General features: G+C 42.1%; 1 protein-coding gene across 10 annotated transcripts in view; it reads right to left on the reverse strand.

Moving 5' to 3' along the window:
- Positions 1-13,338, reverse strand: part of SHLD1 (shieldin complex subunit 1) — a 130,108-nt gene that overhangs the window by 76,126 nt on the left and 40,644 nt on the right. For 7 of the 10 annotated variants that reach the window (XR_010751739.1, XR_010751738.1, XR_010751737.1 and 4 more), the window contains exons 2-3: positions 7,478-7,734; positions 2,309-2,490 (exon numbers count right to left, since the gene is read on the reverse strand). Coding sequence is in view for 7 of the 10 variants with exons in the window: in XM_066387226.1 (XP_066243323.1) it covers positions 2,309-2,486 (178 nt within the window). In the remaining 3 variants the exon portion in view is untranslated. Of the gene's footprint in view, positions 1-1,182; positions 2,198-2,308; positions 2,491-7,477; positions 7,735-13,338 lie in introns of those variants that run through there. The other 3 variants (XM_066387230.1, XM_066387227.1, XM_066387228.1) reach the window with 3 other exon arrangements.

Here is a 13,338-nt window from a genome sequence, read left to right on the forward strand (position 1 = left end):
AAAAATTAGTTTTTACAAAAGAACTCTAAAGGAAATCTAAGTGATGATGTCAAGTACTGTAGACAGAAGGTCTAAGTGTCAAGCCAGAGATCCGGGCTCTGGAGAGAGAAATTTCAGACTGAGCATTACTAAGAGCGTGTAAGGCCCGAGACTGGGTAAGGTCATTCAGGAAAGGAGAGGTCACAGAAAAGAGATCTGCCCACTCAGCTCTGGGGCTCTCCCCCATTAAAAAGCTGGCAAGGCTGGAAGAAACCAGCAAAGGAGGCTGAGAACAAATTGACAGTCAAGTAGGAAGAGAACCATGAGAGGCTACTTCCCAGAAAGCCCGGTAAGGAAAGAATTCAAGAAGGAAAAGGTCAAGCGTGTAAATGCTGCTGACAGAGCAAGAAGGATGAGGCCTGAGGAGTGTCCACTGAACTTACCAATGTGGACACCAGCGACCTTGACCAGAGCCATGGAGTGATGGAGACAGAAGCCAGGCTGGAAGGTGTAATGAGAAACTGAGAGGAATTAAAGAAAGCAGGTGTACATGACACTTTTGAGGAGGATTTTTGTTTTGTTTTGTTTTTGTTTTTGTAGGAAAGAAGAGAGAAACAAGACTCAACTAAAGGTGGATTTGGGGTCCAGGGGTGGCTATGTGTTAAAGATGAGAAATATTATAGCATGTCTTCATGATCATGAGAATGAACAGTCATGGGGAGATCTGATAACACAGAAAGACTTTCAGACCGACAACCTTAAACAGGTGAGAGAAGACAGGACCTAGCACAGAGGGAAGGATGAAACAGGATCGGTCTTCCCCAGATACGGGAGGGACGCTGGGAATGTGCAGTGCCTTTGTGGTCATTCTCTTCAGATTGCTTCTGGTTTCACGACGAAACAGAAAACCAGCTCATCAGGTCATCACAGAGAGGCTGAAGGAGGAGGTCATGGAGGTTTGCAAAGAGAGGAGAAGGTACACAACAGTCACCCAGGAGTGTGTGACAGTGAACCCACTAGGAAAATGGTGCACGATAGAGGAACAGCATGGAGGGTCCGCTGAGGGTAGATCATAAATGGAAAGGAAGCCCAGTCAGCGTGGTGGTGTGTTGAGTGGCGCAGATGCTGTGAGGTCACCAAGAGTCAACCATGTGCCAGGACCATGTGCTCCCACATACCATTGTCGTCATCTCTCTTCCCAATGAGGTAAATGTTATATCTCCATTTCCCAAATGAGAAAACCAAAGCAGGAAGGCCAAGTGACTTGCCCAAGGTCAAACCCCAGGAAGAAACAGAACTAGAACACAAGCCAGACAGTCTGACCCACCACCACCACCACCACCGACACCATGCAAAATGGTTCTTAGCACTTGAATGCACCTTCCCCTGTTTAGACCTTTATAAGGGTATCTAAAAGAACCTTTTTTTTTTTTGCATGAAATGTCTATATTATTATTTTTTTTTATCAACTCATTTTACTTAGCTGTTCTGTTTAGTTGTGTACTCATTGATTGCTTCTCTTTTGTGCCCTGACCTAGGTTAAACCTGTGAGCTCTGACGCACCAGGTCAATGCTTTATCCATTGAGCAAACCAGCCAGGGCCTGAAATGTTTATATTATTAACAAATACTCCAATATAAATATTTTAACATGCTTCCTGTTTTTAAAACTGTCAACCAAATTTGAAATAATAACAGTTGCTTTTCTATGGGTTATTCATCCAGTAGTCAATAAAAACTGAGTCTATACTGAATTTTCTGGGGGAATAGAGCCAGGCCCTGAATCCAGGTCTGTGGACCTTCAGGTCTGAATTGGTCAATGAACAGGAAAGACATGAGCTTTATAACCAGAGATGGTCACTATGCCAAAGAGTTATCATCAAGCTTCTCATCAGAGAAACTTGTACGAACATTGTTACCCAAATCCAGAGTACCCTTCATTAAGGAATATTAAAGTCCTTATTACTATAACCTATAACACACAGCTAGTCCACACTGCTATTTTCTGAAGTTTTAATAGAACAAAACCAAAAAACAATTCCACTCTCTCCTGTGAACCAAGGGTTCCTCTGCTTCTGAATGCATTTGGAGGGAGACCAGAGGGGGACTCAGACAAAAAAAAAAAAAAGCTTCCAGGAAACAGCTTTTTGTGGTGGTTCCACCAGGGGGCTGTCATTTGAAGTTTTTCTCCAGTTTTGTTTGATAAGATGTGTCTCTACCTGAGCCAATGAATCAATTCCACAGAGAGAGAAACAGACGATTGCATACCTATGTATGTTAGGGTTTCGGGGGTTTTCTAACATTAGTTTGTTTTAAACTCTGCTTCTTACCTGGGTCCACCTCAGAAGAGGAAGGAGTGGAAAGGGCTTCTATAGAACCAACAGCCAAGCTGTGGGCCTCCTGGCTGGGCTCCTGCAGCATGTAATCCCGTAGGTCACAAGCTGAGGGCAGCTCCAGAGCACTGCTCTCCTCTGACTCGCTGCCTGGCATGGCTTGCTGAGTTGCCATAGTCCTGCCACAGAAAATAATAAAACAATCAACACAAAAGGCATCACAGCCTGACCTGTAGTGGAGCAGTGGATAAGGCGTCAACCTGGAAATGCTGAGGTCGCCAGTTCGAAACCCTGGGCTTGCCTGGTCAAGGCACATATGGGAGTTGATGCTTCCTGCTCCTCCCCCCTTCTCTCTCTCTCCTTTCTAAAATTAATAAATAATTTTTTTTAAAAAAGGCATCACAAAGGGGAGCTTCCACTACAGAGAGTCACACTGGAAGGACTGAAGTCCCAGCATCTTAAAGGCCAGAGCACAGTCGATACAGAGTAATTTGTCTTTTCTCACTTGTCTTTTTTTTAAATTTCTATTTATTAATTTGTATCTTAGAGAGAGAGAAACATTGACCTGTTGTTCCACTTATTTATGCATTCATCAGTAGATGCTTGTGCCTTGAGCGGGGATTGAACCCGCAACCTTGGTGTATTGGGACAAACACTAACCAATTGAGCTGCCCAGCCCAGGGCTCCTTGTTTTTACTTTAGACCCATTTTTTGTTTATCAATTTTCTTCATTGTGAGAAACAAACATTCTCATCACAGAAAGAAGTCATTGATAATTGCAGCTGAAAATAAGCTGTGTGTCTGATAAGGATGAAATACTGTAATTCAAGGACTCCGGGGATATTTAATGACAAAGGAAAAATGTTCATGAGGTACTTAATGGAAAAATATTTTAAAACAATAGGTAGGGCTGATCCAGATTCTATAAAATAAAATATTGGCTGTAGGGTGTGTATGTGTGAAACATGTAGATCTGTAGGTAGAAAAACCAAATCTGAAAGTGTGTCCAAAATTAATTTCACTGGTAACTAATTCAGTGGTTTAGCTTCAGGTGATTTTCATTTTCCTCTGTGGCCTCTCAAACACGCATTCAGCCAGTTATTTAACATGCCAGGCTGGTGCCAGTGCCTGGGGATACAAAGGTGATGCAATAGACCTTTCCTTCAAGTCGCTCACAGTTTGGGGTAATCTAAACACAGAAACATACCATGTTAACAAATGACAAAACAGAGCAGAGACCAGAAAGGGGCAGCAGGCTTTCTGGAGGTTATCCCCAAGCCCAAGGCAGACGAGGCCATGGCCAGGGGACAGTCTGAACACAAAAGAACCAGTTTGGGCAACAAGTGGCCGGGTTGTCAGGAGTTTTAAGTGAGAGTCAAGGAACAGTCATGCACTGTGTAACCAGGAAGGGACAAACCCTGTGGTCCCAGTTGGTACCCTTTCCTCTTCCTGTGCCAGGTCTGGGAAGGACAGCAAGGCCTAGCTGCTATCAGCAACTTGGATACACAGACTCTTTAGCTGAGCTCTGGGGACCACAAAAGTGGCTTATTAGATCCAGTGTTTGGACATGTCTTGTTAAAAATAATTTGTTCCTTACCCCTCTTGGGTCTATGTCCACTTGTGGGCTGGGTTCTCTAATGAGGGACTTGTTGCAGTGCATCCAACCCTCCCACCTCTCTGAAAAGTAACTATGGGCCTAGGGAGATTCTGGGTCCTCTGCTACTCTCTGCCTCATAAGTTCTTGTCATCAATAAATCTTATTATAGACAACACCATGCATATCACTGCCATGGGACACCAAATACCATGCAGCAGAGTTAGATGGTCAGATCTGCAGATATGGTAGCTGGGTAGCAAGTGGATTTTCAGGGTCTCCACCCAATGGCAGGCAATCTCAAAAGCAACAGGAATCCAGGTCCTGGCCAGTTTGCTCAGTGGTAAAGCATTGGCCTGGCATGTGGAAATCCTGAGTTCAATTCCTGGCCAGGGCACACAGGAGAAGTGCCAATCTGTTTCTCCACCCCTCCCCCTCTCCTTTCTCTCTATCTCCCCCCCCCCCCCACACAGCCAAGACTCCATGGGAGCAAAGTTGGCCCAGGCGCTGAGGATGGCTCCATGGCTTCTGCCTCAGGTGCTAGAATGGCTCTGGTTGCAACGGAGAAAAGGCCCAGATGGGCAGAGCATTGCCCCTTAGTGGGCATGCTGGGTGGATCTCGGTCAGGCACATGTGAGAGTCTATCTGTGCCTCCCTGCTTCTCACTTCAGAAACACACACACACAAAGCAAAAGGAATCCATTCACCTGCAGAGGTCCCAGTGAGAGAAGAAAAGCATGTGAATGAGGGCAGGGCACTAGAGGTCAAGGGCAGGGGCAGATTAAGAACATATTTAGGAAGGAAAATATAAGTAAAACTTAATGATTGAATGGATAAAGGAGCTAAAGAGAAACAGGATCAATGAGGAGTGGCACCTGGGGTATATTACCAACTGAGTTACATAACAAAGGAGAAGGAATAGGTTTAGGAGAGGCAGTATTCCACATGATAAAGTATTATGCAACTGTTAAAATGACAGTCAGAACTTGGAAGATCTCGAAGATGTATGTTCGAATGAAAGAAGCAATTTCAGAATAACATGGACAGTATAATAATAAGAGTAGAAATCGCATCTCAGATTTTCAGCTAAAATAAAGTATAATAATAAGAATATAACACTTATCAAGTGCTTGTTGGATGCCAGGCATTGTGCTAACAGCTTTATTTGCAACAGTTCTATGAAGAAGGTAATCCAATTATTACCCTCCTTTACAGACAGACCCAGACACAGAGATAAGTAGAGTAATTTGCCCAAGGAAACTCATCTAGAAAGTACCAAGCTAAGAAGAACTCGACACCAAGACCTCCTGGTCTCTGTATACACAGTCTCCATACTGTGACCTAATCAATCAGGTAGGAAATGGATGAAACAAATCAACTGAGAGGACTGAAAGATCCTTCTCCTTTGAGGACATCGAGTCACATGCTGCTGTGAACATTCGCTCTGGCAGAGAGTGAGCCAAGACATCAGCTGATTGCTTCTGAAAGAAGTGGCATGATCAAGGTTCCCAAAGAAGCAAGAACATCCTGTCTTTTCACACATTACATTAGCCAACCAAGCCTGAAGTTTCAGCAAATACCTTGGTGGCTCCTCCCTTCCTCTTCATGTTACCAAACACTGCTCTGGAGTCCTCTGGAAGGGAACAAACAATGGCATTGGCCTATCATCCCGCCTGCTTGCAAAAGTACCTTGAAATAAAAAATCAACAGGCCCCTGGTCCGCTGGTTCAGCGGTAGAGCGTCAGATGGTGTGTGGAAGTCTCAGGTTCAATTCCGGCCAGAGCACACAAGAGAAGCAACCATCTGCTTCTCCACTCCTCCCTCTCCCACTTCTCTCTTTCTTTCTCTCTCTCTCTCTCTCTCTCTCTCTTCTCCTCCCACAGCCATGGCTCAAATTGTTCAAGCAAGTTGACCCTGGGCACTGAAGATATCTGCATGGAGCTAAAATAGCTCAGTTGCCAGAGTAATGGAGCAATGGCCCAGCCCCACCCTGTATGGGCAGAGCATGGCTGCATAGGGGGCACATGCAGGAGTCTGTCTGTCTCTGCCTCTCACTTAATTTAAAAATAAAAATCAACTATCAACAGAACTTGTCATTAGCAATGTGAAACAAAAGAAATCCTTTTTGAAAACAGCACATTAAAATGATATCTATCTTTTTTTTTAGAATCACTTATATTTAATGTCAAATACATTCCAAACTAGGCATTTGAACAGATAAATTAAAAAATACCTACTGAAAGGCTGAATTGTTTTTATTTTAAAATAAGAATCTGTGCATATAAAATACATTATTTGGGACTCAGGGAATTTTTATAGGAGAATGCAAGTAATAGGACAGATAAGACACTTTTTTTCTTTTTCCTCTTTTTCTTTTTTTAAGTGAGAAAAAGACAAAGACAGACAGGAAGGGAGAGGGATGAGGAGCATCAACTCACAGTTGCATCATATCAGTTGTTCAAGGATTACTTCTCATAGGTGCCTTGACCAGGGGCTCCAGCTGAGTCAGTGACCCCTTGTTCAAACCAGTGACCTTTGGGTTCAAGCTGGTGACCATGGGGTCATGTCTATGATCACACATTCAAGCCAGATGAGCCCACGCTCAAGTCAGCAACCTCAAGGTTTTGAACGTGGGTCTTCGGCATCCCAGGTCAATGCTCTAACCACTGCACCACCACCTGGTCAGGTGTGACACTTCTTATTATGGTCTGAAACCATGTAGGCTGGCAAGTAGAATACAATGATTGTCTTTTGCCTCCAAACTTTTTTTAAAATTGATTTGAGAGAGAGAGAGAGAGAGAGGAAGGGAGAGAAAGAGAAACAGAGAAAGAAACATCAATTTGTTGTATGCATTTATTGATTGATTCTTGTATGTGCCCTGGCCAGAGATCAAACCTGCAACCTTGGAGTATCTGGACGATGCTCTAACCAACTGAACTACCCAGACAGCGCCTTGCCCCAAAAACGTTTGATATGTGGTTCCACTTCCTTCTCCAGATATGCACATTTTCCTCTCTTAAAAGTGCTTGAGGGGAAGGAGGGACAGGGAGGGAGGGGAAAAAAATAGTGCTTGAATTGCACAATCTAAATATTCTTTTCCAATACTGGAAAGTATAAGATGCTCAAAGCTGCAGACATAGGAAGTGTCTTAGTACATCAAAACTGCTCACTAAGGGAAGGCAGACAATCTTCCATTACTCTACAGATTTAAAAAGAAAAAAAAATTTTTATTGATTGATTTTATAAAAAGAGGGAGGAAAGGAGAGACATGTGGATTATATCGCAACAAAGCTGTTTTTTTAAAAAAGATAAATAAATAAAGAAGAAGAATGTACGCTCATCCAGACACACTGCCTGCAAACCCCGGAAATTCCCCAAAGCAAGGCTGCGTTAGCTGCACAGGCCACACGTTGGGGTGGAGGACGCGGTTGATGGGCAGGAAACGAAGTGCGCCAGGGGAAGCGGCCATAACTTCCCAATTGTGAGACAACGATCTGAAGCATTGTGGGGACTCGACTCCCGGTCCCAAGGCACTCCTGAATCAATCCAGACAACCTACCCGCCAAACTCACCAATTAGACTCACCGTCCGCAACAGCAGCAACCTGGAATCCGGAAGTGGGGACGCCATTTTTGTTATGGGAAAGAGAGGTTTTTTAAAGGAAGTCACTGTAACCATCTTTGCTGAGGGCAAGCAAGGGCAGTGGAAGGTATCTGCGGCCATCTTGGCTAAGGGCATTTGCCCAGCCAATAAAGATTTCTTCAGGCACATGGTTAGTTTGGGCAATTTCTAAAGGTTTGTTGATGAAATGCATTGCGCTTGTTGGACACTAAAGGGAACAGAAAAACTATTTAAATTTTAAAAAAATATGACTGTGAAAAAACAACAAAAAATAAGAAAGTCAATGTTTATTAAAAAACAAAAAGTAAGGAGAAATTAACAAAGGGCATGAAAACGTCTTACTATGTTGCGTGCAGGTAGCTGTACAGGACTGCCAGAACTGCAGGACCACAGAGAAGAGACTGAGGGTTATTGTACTATTTCACCATCTGTTTGAACACAGTCCTGTGCACTCACAGCCATGTTGATGCTCATGTTGGGATAGGATCCCATAAATTAGGATTCCTGCACTTCAGGTACATATTTCAAATAACACAAGCTGAGATTTAGCCAGTCACATGCCAGATACTACGAGCTAAGACACCTTGGGAGATGCAGAGAAATTTTGAAGGCAAATTTAAAAATACAATGAGAAGTAAACTAACTATTCTGTCATATTCAAACAAACCTAACATAGCAATTGTAAATGTTATTTTCTTTTCCAGCCTGTGTCATGAACAAAAAGAGAAACACACATCCTTTAGTCTCTTTTAATCTCTGTTTCTCAGTCTTTTTGTTTTGTTTTGTTTTCGTATTTCTTGAGGAGTCCAGGCCAGTTATTTTGAAGAATGTCCCTCAGATTGAGTTTGTCTGATACTGTCACCTGGTTCTCAATGGCATTGATGTGAGAGAGACCGTGAAGGGGGTTGGGGGAAGGTGGAGTGAGATAGAGACAGCAAAAGAGAGAGAGAGAGAGAAACATCAATTCATCATTCCAATTAGTTCTATTTAATTGTGTATTCATTGATTGCTTCTTGTAGGTGACCTGACTCAGGCTTGAACCTGCGACCTCAGCCTGGCAACCTCTGCATGCCTGAATGACACTTTACTTACTGAGCTACCTGTCCAAGGCCCATACTAATTTCTTTCAGCAGAAAAAAAATCAGTTTAGGTGGAAAAAAAAATAGCTCTTTTAAACTGGGGTGATGTTTGCAACCACCTAATCTCTTGGTCATTCTAAACCTTGATTTAATTGCTCTGGTATCTGGGGATTTAGCTTTAAGAAAGAAGAAAAGAAGCCTTACAAAGTTCAAAGGTTAAGTAATTGGCCAAGGCATCTAATTACTTTTTATTCATGCAGTGTTTGAAAAACATAATTGAGCAATAGGTTGATACTCAAGGGAAAACACAACCAGCACTTAAACAGTGTCTCACTTGGTAACTTCTTATATGTTGTTGACATAAGAAACATCTAAACCAGTAGAGAATTTTTATAAGAGTTTGAACCAGTCTGACCAGGCGGAGGCGCAGTGGATAAAGCATTGGACTGGGATGCGGAAGGCCCAGGTTCAAGACCCCGAGGTCACCAGCTTGAGCGTGGGCTCATCTGGCTTGAGCAAAGCTTACCAGCTTGGACCCAAGGTTTCTGGCTTGAGCAAGGGGTTACTCAGTCTGCTGAAGGCCCAAAGTTGAGGTACATATGAGAAAGCAATCAATGAACAACTAAGATGTCGCAACGAAAAACTGATGATTGATGCTTCTCATCTCTCTCTGTTCCTGTCTGTCTGTCCCTATCTATCCTTCTCTCTGACTCTCTCTCTGTCTCTGTAAAAAAAAAAAAGAGAGAGAGAGAGAGAGTTTGAGCCAAACTGAGGACATGCCAAGAAACAAGATCCCAAATGCTTTGGAAAATGGTAGGTTTTCAGTTTCTTTTATACATTTGGAATTTAAAAAGATTATATGAAAGTGGGAGAAAGTATGGTAAGATTGGATTACAGGACAGTTAACACGATTATGTGCTCTCTTGAGGCTGGTTACTTTCAGATGGATCTGAAGAAGAGACATTTCAAAGGTGTCTTACCCTTGATGCACAGAAACAATGGATGGGGATTCCTTAAGGTGAAGATAATCCTTTTATATGCCTGGGCATGACTACCCGCCACAACTTGCTCAGTTAGGGATTTATGCTCAGATCATCTTGTGAGGTTACTTTAGGTTAGATTAATTATATTTTCATATACAATATTTATAATAAACCTAACTTGTCCCTTAATATCTGAAATCAACACTCCCACAATGGTAGGGAAATGGTGAAGACCTTAAAAATAGGGCTTGATCAGTATTCCATGATACAAAAAAACCCATCCATTTTCTGCACCTTGAACCTATTTTCATGATATAATGAGCAGCTATGTCTGGCCTGTAACCAAAAATCATCCTGGATTGTCTATGCACTATGGTGGATCAACAAATACCTTGACTATAAAGTCAGGAGACTGAGCTTCAATCCTAGCTCTAACCAATTTTATGACAATAGTCTTTTAACCTGTGTGAGCCTTATTTTTCTCATCTGTGAAAAGGAAACAATAAATGCCTTCTAGGACTACTTTTAAAAAAGCCTGCTTGATGGAGTAAGTGATGGACTAATAGTCAGCAATTCTAAATTCACTTTTCTCACAAAATAATTGTAACACAGGAGGCCCAGATCTGGAAAATGGACCTGGTGTTGCTGCAGGATTGCAAAGAAGCCACGAGGAGGACTAGATGGAGCTGACATAGCTTTTATTACTTACATATAGGCGTAGCACTGATGGCAGCCAGTTGGTGAAAGTTCTGCACCCTGCAGGGTGGGGTTCCAGTTTAAATAGCTAAGACCTGGACTTGACTCTAAGCATAGAAGCAGAGGGTAGGGAAAAGGGAACACGCTTGTTCTGTATTGTCCCTTTTTGATATGTATCTGGTGACTCAGTTCCGTTGTTCTTAGTAAAACCGAAGTTTAAGTTTGACCGCCCTTTATCTCATGGCCCCAGAATCCATGACCATGGCGCCATGTGGCTGGGAAAGGAGAAGGGCCACGTCCAGCATGGACCCTGCAGTAATGATGTGAATGCCAGATATAATGCAAGTATTGCATGTCAGCAGCAAACAACTGCGACTTGAAGACTCCTTAGCTAAAGACACTTATAATGCTTCTGAATACTAAAACACAATTTTATTATTATACAATTATTGGAATATGATGTCTCAAATCATATGGGAATAACTACAAAGCTTAGAAATCAACAGGTATATTATGGTAATGAAGATTTTTATATGCTTATATTCTGCCTATTTTTAATTATTAAAACAACAATCATCATTTGGTCTGTGAGTCAGTTATTATCTCTTATAGTTTCTGTGGGTCAGTTATTGGTAATGGCTTGGCTAGATGGCTCTGGCCCTGTGTCTTTCATGAGAAAACAGGCCAATATCAACCGAGACTGCAGTCCTCTGAAGACTTAAGTGGGGGATGGAGACTACTTTCAAAGTGGCTTACTCATGGCCAACAAGTTTGTGTTGTCTGTGGGTGAGAGGCCTCAGTTCCTCTCTATATTGGCTTTTCCACAGAACCAAATGAGTGTCCTCATAGCGAGGTTCCTGTATTCCTTAGAGCTCGGTGACAAACTTTTTTCTTTAAAAGACCAGATAGTAAGTTTTTTAAGCCCTGCAGGGTGCACACATATATATATATATATACACAGATATATGTATATACACTGCTCACGAAAATAGGGAACATTTATCACTTCATATTTATTTTGAAATATCCCCTAATTTTTGTGAGCAGTATATATATATATATATATATATATATATATATATATATATATATATATTTGTCTTTAATTATTTTTTAAAAATTTTTATTTTCTTGATTTTTAGAGAGAGAGGAAGGAAGCAGAAAGAAAGAAGTATCAATCTGTTGTTTCACTTATTTATGCATTCACTTGTTTATTCTTGTGTGTGCTCTAACCAGGGAAAACCCACAACCTTGGCGTATCAGGACAACAGGGCTTTTCTTATTTTTTTTTAACTTAAATTTTAACTTATTGACATTTTAGAGAGAGAGAGAGAGAGAGAGAGAGAGAGATTCTTTTTTTTTTTTTTTTTGTATTTTTCTGAAGCTGGAAACGGGGAGAGACAGTCAGTCATTCTCCTGCATGCGCCCGACCAGGATCCACCCGGCACGCCCACCAGGGGCAATGCTCTGCCCACCAGGGGGCGATGCTCTGCCCCTCCAGGGCGTTGCTCTGCCGCGACCAGAGCCACTCTAGCACCTGGGGCAGAGGCCAAGGAGCCATCCCCAGCGCCCGGGCCATCCTTGCTCCAATGGAGCCTTGGCTGCGGGAGGGGAAGAGAGAGACAGAGAGGAAGGAGGGGGCGGGGGTGGAGAAGCAAATGGACGCTTCTCCTATGTGCCCTGGCCGGGAATCGAACCCGGGTCCCCCACACGCCAGGCCGACACTCTACCACTGAGCCAACCGGCCAGGGCCGAGAGAGAGATTCTTGTATGTGCTTTGACTGGGGATCAAACCCACAACCCCAGTGCATAAGGACTATGCCCCAACCAACTGAGCTACCTAACCAGGTTGTCTTCTTTTTTTTAAATCATATTTTAAAAATATAAAAATCAATTTTATCTTACAGGACAAAAATAGTCTGTGGGCTGGATTTTGCCCATGAGCCCTAATATGCTGATTCCTGCTCTAGAGTAAACAATCCAAGAGACCAAGATAGAAACTGCCATTCTTTAAAGATCTAACATGGGAAGTCACACACTGTCCTTTCCACTGTGTTCTATTGGTCACTTGGGACTTGGTTATTATGGGAGGAGACTACACAAGAGTTTGAAGACTATGCCAAAGGCAAAGGTCCTCCTAGGCTACCTGGAAGTTGACTGTCACATAGTGCCTTTAAAAATAATAGCCGTGTTGGAGGAACATCTCAATTGATTAATATAATAGACCACATAATAATTGTCTTTGCTATAAAATATAAAATATTCTCCTCCTAATTGCTTGATATTTTCCTAAATATTTCCTTGAAAAAGTCTAGAAAATAGTAAAAAGTTTAAATAACTAGGTTGTGAACAAAGACTACCCTTTTTATCTTCAAAAACCCACAACTCCTAACAAAACTGTTTTGATATAGTAGCATTAAATAAATGTTTGTCGAATTTTAATATATAGGTATATTTGTGTCTATAAGACTTCAAAATGGCTCTTTTTAAAAGTTGATCCATCCAATTCCTTGGCATGGTGTAAGTAAAATATCTGTTCCTCAGCCAGTCATACTGACTTTCTATATTCGTGGCATGCGTTTTCTGAGGAATTGTAGGGAAAAGCATGAGTAATAAGATAACCATAGAAATACCTTCTTATCAAAAATGTAGCAATCACTTTTTGTTCTTTTACATATCCACTTGTCTTTTTTTTTTTAATCTTTTTTTTTCTTTTTTTCTTTATTCATTTTTAGAGAGGAGAGAGAGAGGGAGAGAGAGAAGGGGGAGGAGCTGGAAGCATCAACTCCCATATGTGCCTTGACCAGGCAAGCCCAGGGTTTCGAACTGGCGACCTCAGCATTTCCAGGTCGATGCGTTATCCACTGCGCCACCACAGGTCAGGCTCCACTTGTCTTTTTGACAAATACCTTTATGTGATGGTCTCAGAGATAGTGTCTCAAGTATGTGAAGGATTGAATGGAACTTGCCAAGAACTACTGGCTTTGACTGGCTTTGTCAGTAACTTTTGAGCATCCACATGATGCTGCTGTTATTATCTTTAACAATGACCTT

This window comes from Saccopteryx leptura, chromosome 5 (assembly GCF_036850995.1).
Source record: "Saccopteryx leptura isolate mSacLep1 chromosome 5, mSacLep1_pri_phased_curated, whole genome shotgun sequence".
NCBI lineage: Eukaryota > Metazoa > Chordata > Mammalia > Chiroptera > Emballonuridae > Saccopteryx > Saccopteryx leptura.